The sequence below is a fragment of the Acomys russatus genome, chromosome 19, assembly GCF_903995435.1.
Source record: "Acomys russatus chromosome 19, mAcoRus1.1, whole genome shotgun sequence".
Taxonomy (NCBI): domain Eukaryota; kingdom Metazoa; phylum Chordata; class Mammalia; order Rodentia; family Muridae; genus Acomys; species Acomys russatus.
In genome coordinates, this window is record NC_067155.1 from 17586600 (window position 1) to 17608602 (window position 22003).

The window sequence follows — 22003 nt, forward strand, 5'->3', positions numbered from 1 at the left end:
CATTACAAGGAAGATGAGCCTCTGGTGGCCTTGCCGCTGTCCTGAGCAAGACGTTATTCCATCTGAGTCAGGAATGGGGGGCGGGGCGGGGCGGGGGTGGGGTAGAAATCACTCCAGAGTTCCTTATACTCAGCACTGGAGGCATTCATTAAATACTAATTGGTTCTCTGTGACAACGAGGAGACACACAGCACGATAGCGCTGCTGCTCGAGTCTGAGAAGATCCCCCTCAAAGCCTGCAACCACTGCAGACCAAGCCAGGGGGAGGGGGGGGGCGAGAGAGAGGTGGGGGGGGGCACTCTTAGCCTGCGACTCACAGGAAATATGGGCCTGAGAGGTTCATACTGCTGTCTGAGTTTTGATGCCCCAAGTGATACTGGGATGGAGGGTTTCCTCCATTTGTGTGTGTGTGTGTGTGTGTGTGTTCTTGAAGGAAATAATTGGGCTCAGAAACACAGATAGTGTAAGGAGTTTGTTCAGGAAAGCAAGGCAAAAAGATGGCATGCCCCTGAGAGGTTGGGATAGGCTGACTCCAATGAGAGGGACAGCAACATGAAACCATAGGGTTGACAGCTACACAGGCAGTTTCCATGCATATTTATGAGGTGGATAGAATAGTCGTGGGGGAAAGATGCCCCCTCTCCCCTCTCAGGTCATAGCAGATTGGGTCTCCCTTTTAGGGCTTTCCTTCCCATGAGCTTTTTTTAAAAACCCACAGGAGGGGCTGGAGAGATGGCTCAGAGGTTAAGAGCACTGTCTGCTCTTCCAGAGGTCCTGAGTTCAATTCCCAGCAACCACATGGTGGCTCACAGCCATCTATAATGTAATCTGATGCCCTTCTCTGCCTGCAGGTGTACATGCACTCGATACATAATAATAAATAAATAAATCTTAAAAAAATAAAACCCACAGGAGAGGGCCAGATGGCAAAGCTGGAGGGCCAGATAACGAAGCCAGGCCCTTTGGGGATGCGGACCCTTCACTCGCGCGCATGTGTAGCAGGTGAGAACGGCTCCTGACACCATAGCTTCTGTACAGTTCAAAGACCTTAACTGTAGCTTTTCATAAACTGGATCTTCAACCCAAAGAGTACTCCAGCCTGCTGGGGACAAAGCTGCAAGATGCCACCAACAGTTTTCTTCACTTCACCTCTGTCTTCCCAGCCACAGCTCCCTCAGTTGGATTGGGATGTTTTCGACATTATGGGTGGATTAACCCATGAGTACACTGACAGTTTGATGGAGTTGTTAGTAGGTGATGAAGACTAAGAGGCAGGGCTCAGTTGGAGAAAGTAGGGCATGCCCTTGAAAGGCATCTATCTGCCGGGCACTTGGGAGGCAGAGGCAGGTGGATTGCTGTGAGTTCGAGGCCAGCCTGGTCTACAAAAGCGAGTCCAGAACAGCCAAGGCTGTGTACAGAGAGACCTTGTCTCGGGAAAAAAAAGAAAAAAAGAAAGGCATCTATCTATCTATCTATCTATCTATCTATCTATCTATCTATCTATCCTCTCTCTTTTCTTCTCCCATGCCCCAGGGCCATGATGTTATTGACTTGCCCCATGTGACCCTGGACTAAAATCACCACTATTGTAAGTGAAAACAAACCTTCAGCTCCGCCCCCCCCTGTCGTTAGGTTGCTTATTTCAGATACTTTTGTCACAGCAGTGAAAAGCTCCTTACACAGAGAGGTGTTTGAACACACCAGTGGGAGAGCGTTTCAGATTCAGACCGTAGCATTCCACCTTTGGTCCCGGTAGCTACACCTGGCCATCCAATAATGCCAAATGCCAAAATTCACAATCCAACTTCAGGATTCCCCATGGTTTCCACAGTTTTAGTATTGGTCAAAAGTGAAATAATCTCCTCTGGGACTCAGGGCGCCATTGGCTATGAGCCCTTAAATAATAAAGCGTTACATCCTTCCAACACCCAGCGGCAAAGACTAAGTACTCTCATTCTACAAGAGAGGAATGGGAGGGAAATAAGGAAGGACTGGGGGAAACCCATACCCAACCCCAGCAGGGCAAAGCTTAAACACTGTAGCTACAGCACATAATTATTATTGGCACCATCTGGTTTCCTGTGGGCTTGGTCATACTTAAACCCATGGCCTTGTCACTTGCATCACACGTGACACATGACTTCTCCTTAGTTGCTGCATCTGGCTCTAATCAGTGGCCGTAGCTTCCCTTGACATAAATACAATGCTCCTGGTACCACTACCACCACCCTAGGGTGCCCATTACAGATTGGGCTTCAATGTCACTTCCTTGGGCATTGACTTATGAGCACTACTCCACTTGGAGTCTGTCTCTGCCACATGGTGTTGGGGGATGGTCTTGTGTATTTTGATGCTAATTACAGCTTGCAGTCTGACCCACCTTCTGCTTAACAAAAAGTCATCCCACCTGGGCAGGGCAGAGGAGATGGGTGGGCAGAGAGGAGCGAGAGAGAGATGAGAGAGGAAGAGAGAGAGAGAGAGAGAGAGAGAGAGAGAGGATAGAAGAGAGAGGAGAGAGAGAGAGGAGAAGAGAGAGGAGAGAGAGAGAGAGAGAGAGAGAGAGAGAGAGAGAGAGAGAGGAATTCTGGGAAGGAGAAGGACCGCCACCAGAAAAGGAGAGAGACCTGAAGGGAAGAGAGGAAGGCCTCCATGGGTTAGCTGGAGGAGAAGCACATGGCCAGCGGATGGAGAATCCAGCCCAGATGAAGAACATTAGCAAGTATTTGGGGTTATGGATGGGAGGCAGCTTGATAGAAGTTATTGGAAGCAGAAGGCGTAGGATCAAGGCAGGGATCCCATGCCTGCCCCACTATGGGAGGTAGTTTAGAGGATTGATATCTGCTCTGCCCCAGGTTAACTAAGGCTATTTTAAAATATAACAAATGTCTGTGTCTTAATTGATCGCTAGCCAGGCCTACAGATAATACATGTAATTTAAAAAAACAGTAACAAGGAGCCTGGTAGAACCTTTCCCCCCCCCCTGGAACCTTGGTGCAAGCCTCAGAGGCCACTTCCCTTTGCACGCTTCGTGCATGCCTGCAAAGCCAGCACTGTGTGGTCCGCTGCCAACCCAAGGTGTAGCCAAATCCATTTGGCCAATGGCTGCAGTGGCCTCTGAGTTGCCGTGCCTCTGAGCCAGAGAAACGGTTCCCTACATGGTCGTTTTCAAACAAGGTACCCCTTCGACTGTGGTTTTCTCTTTAAAGAAGATCCTTCCCATGCCTCTCATGCCCTGGAAGCATTTGAGATTCAGCTTCCGTGGGCAGCCTGAGCAAGAGGTATCCCCAACAACCTTGTGAGTACAGTCTCCATTGTCCACAATTCCACTGGCATTTTGGCCTTCCACATTTCCACCACGTTAGCCCTATATTGTCCACCACCACAATTCTGGGGCTTCTTCAGCCTTCGCCTCCAAATCTTTCCATGCCTATCTTTGTTTTGTTTTGTTTGTTTGTTTGTTTTGGTTTTTCGAGACAGGGTTTCTCTGTGTAGCCTTGGCTATCCTGGACTCGCTTTGTAGACCAGGCTGGCCTCGAACTCACATCGATCCGCCTGTCTCTGCCTCCCGAGTGCTGGGATTAAAGGCGTGTGCCACCACCACCCGGCCTCCATGTCTATCTTTGGAACAAACCAGTTCCAAAGCACCAGAATCAGACTTAGTTATATTAAAAACCCCTGGTCTTCTCTGGACCCATTTTATGTATCTGCTCCCTTTATCATTGTTGTGATGGGAAAACGCCTTAGAGAAATGATGAAAGAAGAAGAAGAAGAAGCCCTTTTGGCCCATGGTTTGAGGGGTACACTCTGTCACGAGCCCAGGGCACCCTAGCTGGAGTGATTCCATCCAAAGTGGGAGCGGGTGTGCCTGCTCACATGAAGCAAGTAAGACTCTCAGCAGGACAGAAACAGGCACAGGGAACCTACACTGCCCATCCCTAGTAGCTTGCTTCTATTTGTGAGGCTGCAGGTCCCAAACCTCCCTTTCTACGACCTCGCAAAGCTGTGCTCGTTCGCTGGCCACCACGTGTTAAAACACAACAGCCTGTGGGAAACATTTCAGATTCAACCAACAACATCACGGGTTGTACCAGCCTTTCGGGGAGACACTGACTACACCCCAGGAAACCCACACTCCCTCTACTTACTTCTCCTGTACCCTGAAATCCCATACCACGCCTCAAAAAAATTCTAAGCTAGGTATAAATTGACACCTGCCTCGGCCAGGCCCCTCTTCGTGGAGAGACTTGGCCTAGTAGGGGCATCTGAACTACCAAACCAAATAATTCTCTGAGGCGAAACATCATGTCCTACGCTACAGCCCAAGCCGTGGCCCCGCTATGCATCCCCAAGTAACTACCCTCACTGGTATTCAGAATCAAGATGCCTGTGGCTTCGGACCAGGGGTCAGCCCATAGGGACTGCAAGGAGCCAGAACGCGGAAATGGGCCTTGAGATGCTATTCTGGGTAAGCACCAAAGATGGGAATCTGGCCAGCAAGCCAATAAACATGGCCAAAGCCACCTCACCCTTCAACCCCCACTACCTTGCTCAAGGAACCCAGTGCACTGGCACACTCCACTCGGCCCCCACCCCCCCCCCCTGGGCTCACCCCCCCCCCAGCTGTCCCTCTAAGGACATCACTCTTTCAAGGACTAACTTTTTGCATAGCTCCCCAGGGTGCGGCCGCCAGCTGACCTCACACCCGTCTCAGAACACAGGCTATAGACTTCAGGACTCAATATTCCCACCTGATAGCATCCTCCTCCCCCCTCTCCTCCTCCCCGTCCTTGCCCCTCCCCCTCCCCCTCCTCCCCCTCCTCCCCCTCCTCCTCGTCCTCCTCCCTCTCCTCCTCGTCCTCCTCCTCCTCCTCCAGGAAGCTGGCGTCATCTGCCTGGCAGGGGGCCAATGGTATGGTCCGAGGCAACAAGGAACTCCACTATATAACTCAGTGCACTGTCTGGTCCTGCAGCTCTGGGGACCAGCAGGTGAGAAGGAATGAGGCTCTCTCTGGAAGCAGGACAGATAATCTCTTCGTGTCCTTCTTTCTACACCTTCTATCTCTTCCCTCGGGGCATCAGATTCTCCAGCTCCCACGCCCATTTCCCCCAGATTCTAGAACCCCTAACTTACTCCCTGGCATGCTGGATAGACAGCACCCCACGGCCTTGGTCCTATCAGCACGACTTCCTTCTCTGCCTCAGCCTTCCTTGCACCCAGGTTTCCCCAGTCCCACGTCACCTCCATGACAGTCTCCAACAGGACAGTAGGATGACAACCTCATGTGAGCCTCCATCTCTTCCCACGCAGACATGGGATCCCCATGGAGCTGGTGGAGCTGGTGGGCCGTCTGGGCTGGATCAACCCTCCTATGGGGTAAGTCCAATTGAACCCCATCCATGTCCCTGTTAGAATCTGGGAAACTTGCTCGTCTGCGCCAGTGTCTTTCCTTTGTAAACCTTCCATAAATTGTCTCTCCCTGGCTAGCTGAAAAGAAATGAGAACTTGCAGAAAAATTAGGTCAACCTCCCTCCCCTCCCCTGGGTCTGGAGGGTTGAAAAGTCTACCTGCTCCTGTTTTTAGGACACTGTCTATACTTCCACGGTCCTCAACTTTCCTTCGTCCTCTTGTATGAACCACTGAGCCAGAAATAATAATAATAGTTTATTATGTTGTTGTTATTATTATTATTATTATTTTGGTTTTCCGAGACAGGGTTTCTCTGTGTAGCCCTGGCTGTCCTAGACTCACTTTGTAGACCAGGCTGGCCTCGAATTCACAGCAATCCATCTGCCTCTGCCTCCCTGGTGCTGGGATTAAAGACGAGCGCCACCACGCCATCGCCATCAGCGCAAGACAGGAATTACTAAATTATTAAAACAGGAATCACACTGTCCACTGAGCCTGGTCAGATTGTATGCTCCCACGGTACTTAAGAAAGAAAGAAAGGGGGAAAAATGGGCTGGGGATTTCATATAAAGCTTCAGCTAGCCGGCCGGTTTCATCTGGAAGGTAGAAGATGTAGCACCAAAAATAAGTCACCAAGGCTCACAACCATTTATAATGGGATCTGATGTCCTCTTCTGGTGTGCAGGTGTATATGCAGGCAGAACACTGTAAACATAATAATAAATAAATCTTAAAAAAAAAAAAAAAAAGTCACCAAGACATAAGGGCAGTCAACAGAAGAGAACGGTGGCAGCTTATTCTAGGTGGAGTGCAGTGCTCCAGTGTCCTTGGTCCCCACCTGGACTATCCCACACATTTCTCTTCTTTTTTTTTTTTTTTTTTTTTTTTTTTGGTTTTTAGAGACAAGTTTTCTCTGTGATAACTTTGGTTGTCCTAGACTCACTTTGTAGACCAGGCTGGCCTCGAACTCACAGTGATCCACCTGCCTCTGCCTCCCAAGTGCTGGGATTAAAGGCGTGCGCCACCACGCCCGGCTCACATTTCTCTTCTTCATCTGGCCCCTGCAGCGTTTGAGTTCAGTAAGAGCCCTGTGCAAGGTGCTCCAGCTCTGGGGCAGCAGAGGCTGGAAAGGCTTACAGGTGGACGCTGCGTGAGGAAGGAAATAGGAGCCGAGGGGAGAATTATTTCAGCAGGGTCCCAGGCACAGGCCAGCGGACTGGGTCTGTAGTGGGGAGGACTAGGTAAGTGGACCCACAACCGCGTTTTCTCCAGGATGGACCCAGGAGGCCACAGGGTGGGGAAGAATTCCTCACGGCCTTCCTGCAGAATTACCAGCCTGGGTCCAGCAAGGCCTATCTGTGCCTCTTCGTCTCCAGTCTGTCAGATGACACTGCCTCTGGTGCCGGTGTCGGTTAGGTAGGCAATACCTTGCAGAAGGTCACTCTGACAACAGCATCTCAGAGTGGGCATGAAGTGCTCAGCCCAAGAGGGCGTGGTGGCATACATCTGTAATCCCAGCACTTGGGAGGCAGAGGCAGGCGGATCTCTGTGAGTTTGAGGCCAGCCTGGTCTACCAAAGAGAGTCCAGGACAGCCAGGGCTACACAGAGAAACCTGTCTCAAAAAAAAAAAAAAAAAAAAAAAAAAAAAAAGTGCCAAGCCACGCCTGAAAGAACTGATGCTTCTGTGCCTTTTTGGAGCCCTGCTCACCTCCCAAACCTTCCTTGACCATCTTTTTCCTATGTTTCCTGCTTGTTCGTCTCCGGCTCCCAGGATCAGCTGGCCTGCCTACCTCTCACTTTTAGCATGCCTGGCATCCTTCCTTAACTCTCTCTCTTTTGCCAGGCACAAGGTTAAAAACATTTATCAGCCAGATTGACGCAGGGCACAGCAAGCGGACCCTGCACTAAGACTCTGCCACTGTGCCAGCATCGACCTTTGTATGTTGGTTTGTGGCAAGGTTGTAGAATGGGTCTTGGGAAGGACCCAGGGAGCCAGGACGGAAGGGTCATTGGGGAGGGGCTGGTCGCTGTTTTGATACCTCAGCAGCCAATTCAGTTGTACCGCTGCCGACTGCTCCCCTGCACACCTCATGTAAGTAGGACTGCTGTTGCTGCTGCTGCTGCTCACAGTCGGGAAATCCGGGCAGAGCAAACCTGAGGCCCCCGGGATCGGGCATCTCTGCATTCCGGCCTCCCTGTGCGCATCACGTGCTTTGACTAGTTAAGGACCAGGACCTGGCCCTGTGATGGACCTCAGGCTCAGCCCACTCAGAAGCTGCCACCAGGCAGCTGTGAGGGCACAGGGCCAGAGCCAGAGGGTCTGGGGCTAAGTGCCCGCTGTGCCTGGGTGGCCTTCGGCCTGTCACTCCACTTCTCTAGGCTTCAGTCTCTGTGGCTCTGAAGTAGGGATAATGCCTGCCCTCCCCCGCAGCTGGACTGTGGTGTGAGCGGGCTAAGTTAATGCATGTAAGTCCTTAGATTGGTCTGTGAGGAGAGATGAGGGTGACCATCTGTTGTGGGGTTGGGGTCAGAAACAGAGAGTTCTTGAGGACTGGAGGCCAACCAGGAAGGGCTGTTTCTTCCCCGATGGTCTTCTTCAACCTGGGAACCCACACTGAAGTGATCCTTGTCCTGCCAAAACAAACAAACATGGTACCTCACCTCAAGGGGGTGAGTAGATAATAAATTATAGTACGTAATACTCAGTTCTTTGATTCAGTTCAAATTTCTTTCTTTCTTCCTTTTTTAGTTTTTTTGTTTGTTTGTTTGTTTTTTTGTTTTTTGAGACAGGGTCTCTCTGTGTATCCCTGGCTGTCCTGGACTCACTTTGTAGACCAGGCTGACCTGGAACTCACAGTGATGCACCTGCCTCTGCCTCCCAAGTGCTGGGATTAAAGGCATGTGCCATTATGCCTGGCCAGTTCAAGTTTCTTGCTGCCATTCTAGCTTATTAAAAGCTGACAACACCCCTCTCCAACCTCTGTGGAGAAGCTTCCTCCTTGGCAAATTAGACCACTTAGGCCAGAGCACTTAGTATAGTTTACACAGTGTCCCATGCTTCATGCCTCAGATAAGACTCAGACTGACACTTCCCTACACCATGGTTTTTCCATTTTGCCTGTGTTTCTGCCTTCCTTCAAAAAAGTGTGTGTGTGTGTTCTGCAAGTGTGTGTGTGTGTCTGTGTGTGTTCTGCAGGTGTGTGTGTGTGTTCTGCAGGTGTGTGTGTGTGTTCTGCAGGTCTGTGTGTGTTCTGCAGGTGTGTGTGTGTATGTTCTGCAGGTGTGTGTGTGTTCTGCAGATGTGTGTCTGTGTCTGTGTGTGTGCATGTGTGTGTGTGTGTGTTCTGCAGGGGTGTGTGTGTTCTGCAGATGTGTGTCTGTGTCTGTGTGTGTGCATGTGTGTGTGTGTGTGTGTGTTCTGCAGGGGTGTGTGTGTTCTGCAGATGTGTGTTGTGTGTGTGCATGTGTGTGTGTGTTCTGCAGGTATGTGTGTATGTTCTGCAGGTGTGTGTGTGTTCTGCAGATATGTGTCTGTGTGTATGTGTCTTTGTGTGTGCATGTGTGTGTGTTTCTGCAGGTGTGTGTGTGTGTGTGTGTTCTGCAGGGGTGTGTGTGTGTGTGTGTGTGTGTGTTCTGCAGGCGTGTGTGTGTTCTGCAGGTGTGTGTCCGTATGTCCACAGGTATGCACAGCCAAGCACGCTTGTGAAGAGGCCAGAGGTCAATGTCCTGGCATCCTCCTCCGATCGCTCTCCACCTTGTCCGATTGTTTTTGAGATTCTGCGCCTGGAGCTGTCAGTCAGCCAACCCCGGCTCATCAGCCAGCCCCTGGGGTCCGTCTGCCTGTCATTCCTCCCTCCAGGAACACTTGAGCTAACAACACACTTGCCACCACGCCCAGCTTTTACATGGGGCTAGAATCTGAAGTCAGGGCCTCCTGCCCACACAGCAAGCACGTTACCCACACTGCCCCTGTCTGGTCTTTCATTTCCTAGCAGGTGGTGAGGAGACGAGGAAGAGGGATGTGGAGGTCTGAGCAGTTGACATTTCAGTGGCTGCTCCTGGCCTCCGTACTACCTGCCTCGCCTCTGGGTCAAGCTGAATTAAACCATGGAATCAGAAACCCTGAGGTGTCGGGAAGCCCAGAGGAGCTCTCTCCATGAGCCTGTGAGCCTCAGTTTCCCCAGGTTCCTGACCCCATGAACATTTCTAACTTGGCTTCATCTCTCTTCCCTCCCCAGCTCGGCTCACCCAGGGAGAGGCTTCCTGCCGAGGCATTCCGTGCACATCTGGCCAGAGCTGCCAGATGGTGAGTGGGAAGGCCAGGTGTGTGGCAGAGTCCACGGCTGTCTGCCGCGCCCATGGCGACCCCCACTACACCACCTTCGATGGCCGCCGCTATGACATGATGGGCACCTGCACCTACACCATGATTGAGCTGCACAGCTCCAGAGAGTCCCTGCTGGCCTTTAAAGTGGAAGCCAAGAACGAACACCGGAGCACCAGAAAAGTCTCCTATGTGCGCTTGGTCACCGTGTATGCCTACAACCACACTGTGTCCCTCGCCTATGGAGAAGTAGGCCTTTCCCGGGTAAGTTCACCAAGGCTACCAGTCCCTTGGTGTTACAACCCAAACAATCCCTTTTTGGTGTGGACAACTAGGCTCTACCACCATCCAAATAAACCAACCAAAGAGATGAGCAGTGGTAGTGATGGTGGTGGTGGAGGTGGAGGTGGTGATGGTGGTGGTGGTGGTGGTGGAGGTGATGGAGGTGGAGGTGATGGAGGTGGAGGTGATGGAGGTGGTGATGGAGGTGGAGGTGATGGAGGTGGAGGTGATGGAGGTGGAGGTGGAATGGGGTGATGGAGGTGGAGGTGGTGGTGGAGGTGATGGAGGTGGAGGTGATGGAGGTGGTGATGGAGGTGGAGGTGGTGATGGAGGTGGAGGTGATGGAGGTGGAGGTGGTGATGGAGGTGGAGGTGGTGGTGGAGGTGATGGAGGTGGAGGTGGTGGTGGAGGTGATGGTGGTGGAGGTGATGGAGGTGGAGGTGGTGATGGAGGTGGAGGTGATGGTAAGCACAGTAAGATTTACTCAATGTGGCCACTCTGGGAGGAACAAGGGCTTATGGGAGCAGGAACTTATGCTTAGGGTGTGGTTTGACTGGTCATCGTTTCAGCTCCAGTTCTAGAAGGGACCTGGAGAACCTTGTACTGGTGTCATCTCTCGAGGGGATCAATCTGGTCCCCATGAAGTGATTAGTTCCACGCCAAGGTGCAGCCTGGCCACTGCAGACAGTTGTTCTCATCCGGGGGTGATCTCAGCATGGTGACCTGTCTTGGGAGGGTTGCCGTTGCTTATGAGTTATTATTGGTCTCGGGCCCCTGTCGTATAGATGCTTATTGCTCTGGAGAAGCAGAGAGAGTGTCTGAGGTGGGAAGTGAAAATCAGAGGCAGAGCAGGGTCAGAGAAGAGGGTTAGAGAGACGGCTCAGCTGTTAAGAGCATCTGCTGCTCTGGAAAATGGCTGGAGTTCGGTTCCCAGCACCCACAGTGGGTGGCCCATAGCTGTTCCGGAGGACCGGCTGCCCTCTTCTGACCCCTGCAGACACTGTATGTATGTGGTTCACACACACTCAGAGAACACCCACACACATAGAAATAAATAAACTCTTTTAAACCCAGCACAGTGGAGCGTTGGTGCTGGTAAGACATGCAGAGGGGTGTAAGGATCCGGTTTAGGGTGGCTATCTCAGACAATTGCAAGAGCAGCTTATGTCTTGAGCAAAGTGACGCTCCTCCATCACAGTGGGAGGACAGATGGGTTGTAGGAACCACCAAGCCTCCTCAGTGTGTAGCCAGGTGGCATGGACTGCTGCTATCTGCAGTCTCGGCTATTGGGCTAGTTCTTTCAGGGTGCAGAGGATTCTTCCCTTCGGGCACAGAGTCCTAGTTCCACATTCTCAGTTCTGGGTGTTTAAGATGGAAGAGGTGGCTTGTTTGGTCTTTTTTTGTTCTTAGTCATTAGTGACTTGCTAGGCTGAGCCTACCAATCAGGAGAGGCCCACGCCTCTGCCCCCTCCATTGTTTGTAACTTTTATTGACCATCCATCCATCCACTTCTGGAGGCTTCGGGATGTAATTTACATCATCACCTGTAGTTTGGTAGAGTCTTTATGTCAAGGCTGGAAAAAAAAAAAAAGAGTCTTTGTGATGGAGTCCAGGCAGTGCCTGTCATTGCTGGAATAGGAGTCCCTCCTGTTTGGTGTCAAATCTCTTGACTACGGAGTGATGCGAGATGGCCTGATGGTTATCTCACCAGCCTTGTGTAAGACAAGGGCTTAAATGGCAGCCCCAGGCAGGTGGTGTGTGGCTGAAACACTGGCAAGGAGCTTCACCAGGCGCTGACCAACTTAACAGGTCATAAGTAGAATCAGCCTGCGGATCGAGCAACACTCGGGCTAGCCTTGGGCACCTTGGGCTAGCCTTGGGCATCTTGGGCTAGCCTTGGGTATCTGACTATCCTTCCAGGATATCTCAGTGGGAGCCACTTCCCTGAAGGGGAGAGGAGCTAGCTCAGGTCCATCCAAAGGCACTGGGACATTTTCTGGGAGTCAGGACCTTCACGGCTCATCGTTCTAGTGACACTGGTTCCTTCCCTTCCAGGTTTTTTGTTGTGAGCCGGAAGGATGTTTGTGTGCGATGCCTGGGGTCTTCACACCTTAGACTCGCTCCCACATTTTAGCAGAAATTTGATTATGTAAAAAATGGCTAAGGGAACATTGTGCTCTTCCAGAGGACCCAGTTCTGCTCCCGTCACCCACAGAAGGTGACTCACAGCTGTTTTAACTCCAGCTCCAGGGGATTCAATGTCTCTAGGCCCTGTGGACCCCTGATCTCTTTTTGTCTGTTTGTCTGTCTTTATGTCTCTCTCTGTTTCTCTCTCTCACACACAGACACATGCTATATATAAATACCATATATACATTTACATATAAATATATAAATAATATATATACATATATTCCACATTCCTGACTTTTGACAAAACAATTCCAACTGCAAAATAGTGTAAAAACCCAGTGTCCCACTTAAGAGTCAAAGCCTCTTTTGCACACAGTGCACACTCAGGCCGTATTATGTTGCAGTACTGTGCCCCTAACAGGAAACTTAATGTTTTAATTTTAATAACAGGGAACTTTTAAATCTGTTGCCACCAGCTAAGAAACTCTAGCCCCATTCTATGCAGATCCCGTCACAGGCTTGATTCCAGGGGCACCCCCACGAGTTATGTACATTAAAACAGCAAACCGAATGTCAGATAGGACCAACCAAAAAAAAAAAAGAGACACATTCCAGCGAGAGGAAGAGGCGTCCCGAGTTGATACAGACGTCCTCACGACCAGAAAGAAACAGGAAGGTGGGAAACCACATCGCTCAGTCCAAAGGAAGGCCTTGGTCACTCAGGGCTTTTGTTCAGAACCACAGCTGCTCCACACATAAGCAGAGGAACTGACCGCATCTCAGATGCAAAAATAAACAAGACCCTAAAGCCACTGAGGGACTTGGCACTAACGCATGGCGACGGATTTTAAGGCTAGCAACAAGTGTTCAGTTTTGTTCCTCAGAGGCTAGAAAACCAGGGGCCCAGATGTAGGACTCAGGACGGGAAGAACAAACTGGGGTGGCTGGCAAGCCAGTATTACCATTTGAGGACTAGCCTGTCCACTTTGCCATTTGTTGCCACTGCTCATTGTCCTAGCTAGCCCTAGTGGCCAGCTTGACACAGCTTAAGGTCATCTGAGAGAAGCCTCAAATGAAGTACTTACTGCCTAGACCATGTTGGCCCACACCGTCTTGGCGGTTGAAGGGTGTGGGAGCGGCCTGCCCACTGTGGGCGGCACCATCCCTAGGCATGTGGGCCCGGTCTGTATAAGGGGGCTAAGGGACAAGACTGTGAGCCAACCAGCAAAAAGTATTCCCCAGGGTTTCTACTTGGAGCCTGACCTCCCTATCAGTTTATTGAGATCTAGATGGATAAAGCAAATAAACTTTTTCATCCCCCAAAGTAGCTCCTGGCCAGTGCACTGTACCACAGCAACATGAGGAACACTGGGACGCTGCAACACTGTGATGGTGGTTTAATGGGCTGGCCTCCCGGCAGGTTTGTCATCACCTTGCTGGTTGCCGGTCTTGACTGGTTCTGCCTGCAGCCTCCTGACTCTCACTGGCTCATCTCATGAACATGAGTCCCGCTTGTTTCACTGGCACCCCTCAGTAGGTGTCCCTTGCGGCCGCCAGGCCTGCCAGGTTCCTTCCTCACACTGGCTTCCTGCTTCTTGTGTGGAGCCTGATGTTCTGCCAGGCACTGTTGGAAGCACTGGGGATAAAACCGTGAGGCGGCCTTCCAGTGGCTCGGGCAGATGGAGGGCGTGGGGAGCTTGCACACTGAGGGAGAGGGTTACACGCTGTGGGGACTGGGGAGCAGAGCAGGAGAGGCAACAGAAAGGGGCTACTGAGAGCGTGATCAGGGACAGCCTCACAACCCATGACACCTCAGCAGAGGTTGTTGGGGGTGGGGTGGGGTCTTCACGCACATCTCAGGGAAGAGCACTTCAGGGCACTGAGGTACAAGAGGAAGCATCCTAGCTCAGCTAGTGACAAGGGACAGAGGGCATCCTGTGTGGCTAACCTGGGAGATGAAGGGCTGAAGGGGAGATTATACAGGGGTCTGACCGCTGCTGACCACTGTCACCTCTCTGCAGATCAACTACCAGTACTCAAGCCTGCCTGCCTCCCTGAGTGACGGCCGCCTGCGTGTGTACCAAAGCGGGATGCAGGGCGTGGTAGAACTGGACTTTGGGCTGGTGGTCACTTATGACTGGGATAGACAGCTGATGCTGAGGCTGCCCAAGCGCTTCCAAGACCAGGTATCTGGGCTGTGTGGCAACTATAACGGCGACCCCGCCGACGACTTCCTCACGCCCGACGGGAAGCAAGCTTCTGACAGCCTAAACTTTACCAAAAGCTGGAAGGTGGACGATGACGACATCTTATGTGACGACGGCTGTTATGGCAATTGTCCCTCCTGCACCGCAAGCCAGGGCCAACTCTTCCAGAAAGACCTTTTCTGTGGCATGCTAACTCTGCCCACAGGCCCATTTGCCGACTGCCATAAATTCCTGGACCCCAAGCCTTTTATGGAAGACTGTGTGTATGACATGTGTATAACAGGAGGGGAGCGGCTCAGCCTGTGCCACGGCCTGAGTGCCTACGCTCATGCCTGTGTGGACCTGGGCATCCCTGTCCGGGAGTGGAGGTCACGATCCAACTGCCGTGAGTTACAGCCAGGGTGGGGAGTCTTGGTGGGAGGCCGTGGGACCCGCGGCATCTGGGTGGTACCTGAGCATTGACGTCACTTCGGCCAGGTAACAGGCAATGACAGGACCGCTGCGATGCCCAAGACACTCGGGTTCTGCCACAGGGAGCCTAAGGCTGGGACACACCTAACACTGAGCAGGGATAGACCGCAGTGGTTGGGGCGGCCACAAGAGGGCGCTCACACGAAGCAGGAGGTTAGTTGGAGAGGGCTGCAGAACAAGACTAGGGGTGTTAGCCTGATGTGGTGGCGCACGCCTTTAATCCCAGCACTTGGGAGGCAGAGGCAGGCGGATCGCTGTGAGTTCGAGGCCACCCTGGCCTACAAATTGAGTCCAGGACAGACAAGGCTACACAGAAAAACCTTGTCTTGAAAAACCAAAGAGTACGGGAATTCAAGAGAGAAGAGAAAGGCTTCTGATTCAGGCTTGGGGACAGTTACGGGGACGGTCCCCCCCCCTTTTTTTTTTTTAAGATTTATTCATTATGGGCTGGAGAGATGGCTCAGTGATTAAGAGCACTTGACTGCTCCTCCAGACGTCCTGAGTTCAATCCCAGCAACCACATGGTGGCTCGCAGCCATCTATAGTGAGATCTGGTGCCCTCTTCTGGCCTGCAGATGTACATGCAGGTAGAGCATTGTATGCATAATAATAAATAAATAAATCTTTAAAAAAAATAAAAATAAAATAAAAATTATTAAAAAAAAGATTTATTCATTATTATGTATACAGTGCTCTGCCTGCATGTACACCTGCAGGCCAGAAGAGGGCGCCAGATCTCACTATAGATGGTTGTGAGCCACCATGTGGTTGCTGGGAATTGAACTCAGGACCTCTGGAGGAGCAGTCGGTGTCCTTAACCTCTGAGCCATCGCTCCAGCCCACAGTCCCCCCCCCCCCTTTTTAATGGCTAATTTGGAATTCAAGGGAGGGACTGGAATAGCCAGAAAGGAGGAAAAGCGTGTGGGGTCCTGACCCAGGGAACCACAGAGGTTTGGCAGGAAAGACAGTCTGCCAAGCTGCAAGATGAAATTCAGTGATCTGTCTTTACTTGCAACACTCTCGATGACTCCCACTGCCCTCTGGACTAAACCAAAGATGACTAGCCAGGTGTCCGCCCACTAAGGAAGCCACGCGCTAACGCAACAAGCATGCCGGGTCTTCACGACAGCCTATTTCTCTCTTGGCAATGTGGGGGGACACAGGAGGGCTGACACTAATCTGTCTGTGGCCTGGTAGACAGCTGAGAGAAATGCTGAGGAGGGCGTAAAGGACCGAGAGGGAAGAACCCGGCCCCAGGCCCGGGGCTTAAGACTAGGACTTCAAAAGGATGATAAAGTCCAAAGGCACCGTTTGGGCTTGCCTGGGTCACTGTGGTGTCCCTTTGTCCTGTAAGCCTCCCTCTCCACATCTCTCTGAACTCAAAAACAAAGCAGGCACCGGACAGTGCGTTGCCGCGCCTGTCTGCTCCTTAGGCCCATGCTCCATGCTGAAGGTTTGGTGGGACTGAGTCAGGCTGTGTCCCCACTCCAGCAGCACCTCTTTCCCAGGTAAGGGAGGGACAGAGGATCAGTTAGCAGAGCAACTGTGACATAACCGTCAAAAAGCAAAGAGCAAGATCCCGTGACAGATTGTCCTCTGGGAGCTCAGGGGAGACATGAGAAGTCAATGACACTGGATCCTTGGAGTACGGCTGGGTAACAGAGTTAGCGTAAGTCCTCAGAGCGATGGCCGTGAAGCGCCCTTCGTTCCGTCTGTATTATCAGCGATGTCGGCATGGCATCATCCCATTTGCTGTAGGCAAGACTGAGGTACAGACAGGTCAGAGCCCTCTGCTCATGAACAGGCTGGCAAGGAGGGAGCTGGTGTTTGAATCCTCTGGGCCATCCGAACTCCTACAGCCTTTGTTTTTTTACCTAACTAGGCTGACCTGAGTGGCTGACTAGTGCAAAGGCCGAGTGAGATGGAGAGCAATAGGATGGGGAAGTGGTGGGGGGGGGGCCTGGGGGAGGGTGGGGGGCGGGTGAAGTTCCTGGTCTGGTCCTGCATTCACAGTCCCTCTGACTGTTGTAAGGAGCACATTGTTGGGTGGGGTGGGGTGTCAGAAAACCAGGCAGGAGGCTGCTGAGGTTTCTGGGCTGTGGAGACAGATTCTGCATGGACTTGGAAGGGGAAGTCATGGGATTTGTCCATTGACTGTTTGTCCAGGGATGGGATGGAGTGGAGGCCCTGGGGCCTGAGTATCAAGAAGGTAAGAGTGGCCCGGGCGGTGGTGGCGCACGCCTTTAATCCCAGCGCTTGGGAGGCAGAGGCAGGTGGATCTCTGTGAGTTCAAGGCCAGCCTGGTCTACAAAGTGAGTCCAGGACAGCCAAGGCTACACAGAGAAACCCTGTCTCGAAAACCAAAAAAAAAGAAAAAAAGAAAAAAAAAAAAAAAAAAGGAGGAAAAGAAGAAGAAGGTAAGAGTGCTGTTAACTAAGGGGTGTGAATTTCTGGGGATGTCCTCCCATCCTGGCGTGACCCATCCTTTCTCCCAAACCCTCCAGCCCTGACCTGTCCGGCCAACAGCCACTATCAGCTCTGCAGCCCTGCCTGCCCAGCCTCCTGCAACTCGGAAGCTGCACCTACCAACTGCTCTAGGCGCCCTTGCGTGGAGGGCTGCGTGTGCCTTCCGGGCTTCTTGGCTAGTCGCGGCCTCTGTGTGCCTGCCTCGTCCTGCGGCTGCATCTACCAGGGCCGCCTGCTGGCCCCGGATCAGGAAGTGTTCTCAGACTCCTGCAGGCACCGCTGCACGTGTGATGGAGCCACTCAGAAGGTGACCTGCAGGGACGCATCGGGATGTCTGCCTGGCGAGCGCTGTGAGGTACAGGATGGCTTCCTAGGCTGCCACCCGGAATACTATGGCGTGTGCCGGGCATCGGGAGACCCGCACTACATGAGCTTGGATGCTCGGCTCTTCAATTTCATGGGCACGTGCTCGTACTTGCTCACCGCCTCCTGCGGCCAGCACCCGTCCCTCTCGGACTTCAAAGTGGTGATGGAAAACGAGCGCCGCGGAAGCCAGAGCGTGAGCTTCGTGCATGCTGTGCAGATGGAGGTCTACGGCGTGAAGTTGGGCATTCGCCGAGAATACCCAGGCAAAGTGCTGGTGAGGGCTACAGGGCGCGGAACTGGGGAGGGCGCGGAATGCTGGGAGGGCGCGGAACTGGGCAGGGCGCGGAACTGGGGAGGGCGCGGAATGCTGGGAGGGCGCAGAACTGGGGAGGGCAGAAAGTCATGGAAAGATCCAGGGCTGGGGTGCTGGCAGAGTGGGATTCATCTAGCAATCTTGTGGCTAAGGTCCAGTCCACAGGCTCAAGCTTGGCTGTTCTTTCTTGGCTCTGTGACTCTCTCAGCCTGTCTCCCCCTCCCCGCTCCCACCCCCCCCCTCCCGCAGTCAAAGGTCACAATCAATTAGTTTTCCACTAGGAGCCACCAGTCTCTGTGTGGTTCTGCAGATTTGATGACCTTGTTTGGTGTGTGTGTGTGTGTGTGTGTGTGTGTGTGTGTGTAGTGAGAGGACCTGTTGTAGTGGTGCACACCTTTAATTCAAGCGTTTGGGGAGGCACAGACAAGAGGCCAGCCCGGTCTACATAGTGAGTTCCAAGACAGCCACTGCTACAGAGAGTCCTTGTCTAAAAATTAATTAAAAAAAAAAAAAAAACAGCAAAAACCCATATGTGTGTGAGTAGAGAGTTATGTCATTGGATACTCACACAATAGCTCAAAATTACAATGGAGGAGCTTGGGTAAAAACGGCCTGTGGCCCGGGGAGATAGAGAGTGGGCAAATTAAAAGTAGGAAAGAGAACTTGCTTGTGCCGGGCTCTGTATCCTCCAGCGTCTGGTCTGGAAAGCCTCTGAATAAAGAAGGGGCGTAATTATTACAATGTTCTCCCACCTCTCTGAGATGACATTTTACCCAAGGCTTGAATATTAATTAACAACATGTATTAAAACGAGTAACTGCCAAGGGTTTGAGGCCAGGCTAACTGGAGAGGTTTTCGAGTGGTATCAGTAATCCGGGAGATAGGTGAGGCAGGGATGCTGACCTGTTGGCCCTCCTGCATCCCCAGGTGGACGGCATCCTTCAGTTCCCGCCCTTCCAAGCCGCGGGCGGGAAGGTCGTGGTGTTCCGCCAAGGCCAGTACTGCATCCTGCGGACGGACTTTGGTCTGCTTGTCAGCTACAACTGGGACACCCATGTGACCGTCAAGGTGCCCAGCAGCTATGCTAAGGCCGTGTGTGGGCTCTGCGGGAACTTCAATGGGAACCCACGTGACGACCTGGGCAAACAGCACCAAGGGGAGGCCCTTGACCCTCGAGAGTTCGGGAAGAAGTGGCTGGTGACTAAGAGGCCGGGCTGCCGGACGGATGAGCAGCTTCTGTGTCCTGACATAAACAAGGACATAGTGAAGGAATACCAAGACAGGTGCAGGATCCTCTCCGCCTCGCAGGTCCCGTTCAAGGACTGCTGGAATGTGGCGGCGTTCAACAGCGCCCTCATAGAGTGCATTTACGACAGCTGCCAGATGCCGGGCCAAAATAAGCCGGTGTGCGACTCCCTGACCACGTACACCTCCATATGCCAGGATAACGAGGCCGTTGTGCGTCCGTGGAGGACGGAGAGACTTTGCCGTGAGTATGCAGGGTGCCAACCAGGCGCTTGGATCTGATGTTTGTTCACTAAGAACACAAGTAGCCTGGAGCATCCTCTGGTTCTCAAGGAACCGACTGACCAACATGTCTTATGAGACTTTAGGGAGGGGAGCAAGAAATGGTTCAATTTGCCTGGTTGGTTGGTTGGGCCTTTTTTTTTTTTTTTTACTTTATGTGTGCAAGCGTGTTGCCTGTATATAAGTCTGAGCACGAATAGGCACACAGTGCCCAAGGAGGTCAGAAGAGGATATCAGATCGCCTGTGAACCACTGTGTGCATGCTGTGAACTGAAGCCAGGTCCTCCTCCGCCAGAGCAGGAAGTGCTCCGAACAGCTGAGCCGGCTCTCCAGCCGTCTACTTGTTTGCTGTTCATTGTAACGCTAAATGCCTCCGCTAAGATGTAGCACATTATTTTTAATTGCTATGCATTACTTAATACTTAAAGTTACTAAGCTAATGTTTCATTAATACTGTAGCTTATTTAAAATCTGTAGAATGTAGCCCCGTGTAGCGGCCCACGCCTGTAATCCCAGCCCTCGGGAGGCAGAGGCAGGCGGATCGCTGTGAGTTCGAGGCCAGCCTGGTCTACAAAGCGAGTCCAGGACAGCCAAGGCTACACAGAGAGACCCTGTCTTGTTGATGCTCTTTTTATAAACTATTTGATTTGGGGGTTTTGAAGCCTCCACTTCCCTTCCACCAACCCCTTAACCCTGGATATGAAAAGATTAGTGAGGAGAGGGGCGCAGACCCCCTTACTTCTCCCAACTGTTTAGGGTTAATGGGTTCTTTGTGGGTAATGCCAATCCCCGTCAACAGCAAGCGCAGCAAGCCGTCTCCCCTGAGCCGCTGTGTTGGGATGGTTTTCTCTGTCTCTCTCCAAGCCGCCACGTCATCCGTCTCTGGTCTCTCCAAACTGCTGCACGCCGTACGCCACCACCCACCCACCACACTTTCTCTCTCCACGCTCTGCTATCTCTCAAAGTCCTCTGTGCCTCATGAGGCAGGCTGTTACCCACTGGCCAAGACCACACCCCCCGCAGGACGCAGTTATCAGCTGTGGGCATGCGAAAGCCCAAACTAAAATCCCACCCTTGGGATTAAAACAGAAGCATACTTACATAACACAACTGAGTATACAAAGAAACCAAAACTTCCATTACATAGTCTCAAAAAAACGTGTGTGTGTGTGTGTGTGTGTGTGTGTGTGTGTGTGTGTTAGCATTTACACCCGACGTTAGCCATGTCATTAAAGACATTAAAGATTGACCCCAAACCACAGTTCCATCAGAACTGAATCTTATTTCTAAGGCGAAGAAGCTACGATAAAAGGTATTCCCTTCGCATTACTGGACATAGTGGTTTCTTGAAATGGGACCACTTTGTGTGCACGCGTGTGTGTGCATGCATGCATGCATGCCTCTGTGTATGTGTGCACTTGTGTGTGTGCGCTTGTGCTTGTGTGTATTGGGCAATCAACTGTGCCCACTCAAGAGTAAAAGTCTTTGATTTTGACGGCCCCTCTCTCCGCAGCAATGCCCTGCCCACCTCACAGCCACTATGAGTTATGTCATCGAGGCTGCCCATTGACCTGCGGAGACATGCTAGTGCCTGGAGGCTGTGGCACAAAATGCTACGAGGGCTGTGTCTGTGACGAAGGCTTTGTCCACAGTGGTGAGACCTGTGTGCCTCTATCTTCCTGCGGGTGTGTATTCCAAGGCATTTATTACCCGGCGGGAGTTGACTTCTATCCTGGCCCTGAGTGTAACTCCCTTTGCCACTGTCAAAAAGGAGGCCTGGTGTCCTGTCAAGCCTCGTATTGCAGCCCACACGAAGTCTGTAAGGTGTCCGACGGTGTCCTGAGATGCGTGGGTGTGGGCTCTGCCACCTGCCAGGTGTCCGGGTCTTCCCATTACACCACCTTTGATGGCCGCCACTTTGACTTTATGGGAAACTGTGTGTATGTGCTGGCTCAGACCTGCTGGACCCGGCCCGGTCTGCAACAGTTCACAGTACTGCAGGAGACTATGGTCTGGGACAACAAGCAAGCCAGCGTGACCAAAGCGGTCACCATCCAGGTGGCCAACTACACCCTGCAGCTGGAGCAGAAACAGTGGAAGATCAAGGTGAGGGAGCAGAGATGGGGCCGCAGAGGAGGGTGGGACCCCAGGGGGGGCCTAATAGGTGAGTGGGGCATGTGCAGTGCACAGTCCAAAAGGGGGTGTTCAGAGGCCTAAGTAAATATGTGGAAAAGTGTGGCCTCCATAGCTCTCTCTCTTATTCTTGGAGTCCTTGGCCACCAGTCCCTAGGGAGCAGGGGGTACAGACATGATGAATTGGGGCATTCAGGTGGCCCATGAGTGTGACAGAAATGACCCCCCGGGATCAGCTTCAGCAAGAGTGCTGAGCTTCATCCGGGGTGAGCAGAGGCTATATACTTACCGCCGCAGTTCTTAGGTAGTAGGTGCGGGGTGGGGGGTGGGGGTGTCCCAGGATAGGTGTATACACTATTGTCTCGGGGCTAGG

At 52.2% G+C, this 22003-nt stretch overlaps 1 protein-coding gene across 1 annotated transcript in view; it reads left to right on the plus strand.

The window, feature by feature from the left end:
- The first annotated feature begins 5310 nt into the window (after positions 1–5310).
- LOC127203246 (IgGFc-binding protein-like) overlaps positions 5311–22003 on the plus strand; it is a 38654-nt gene continuing 21961 nt past the window's right edge. Inside the window, exons 1-6 of the mRNA XM_051162037.1 lie at positions 5311–5374; positions 9647–9996; positions 14169–14739; positions 17330–17931; positions 18898–19459; positions 21011–21603. Coding sequence (XP_051017994.1) covers positions 5311–5374; positions 9647–9996; positions 14169–14739; positions 17330–17931; positions 18898–19459; positions 21011–21603 — 2742 coding nt within the window. The remainder of the gene's footprint in view (positions 5375–9646; positions 9997–14168; positions 14740–17329; positions 17932–18897; positions 19460–21010; positions 21604–22003) is intronic.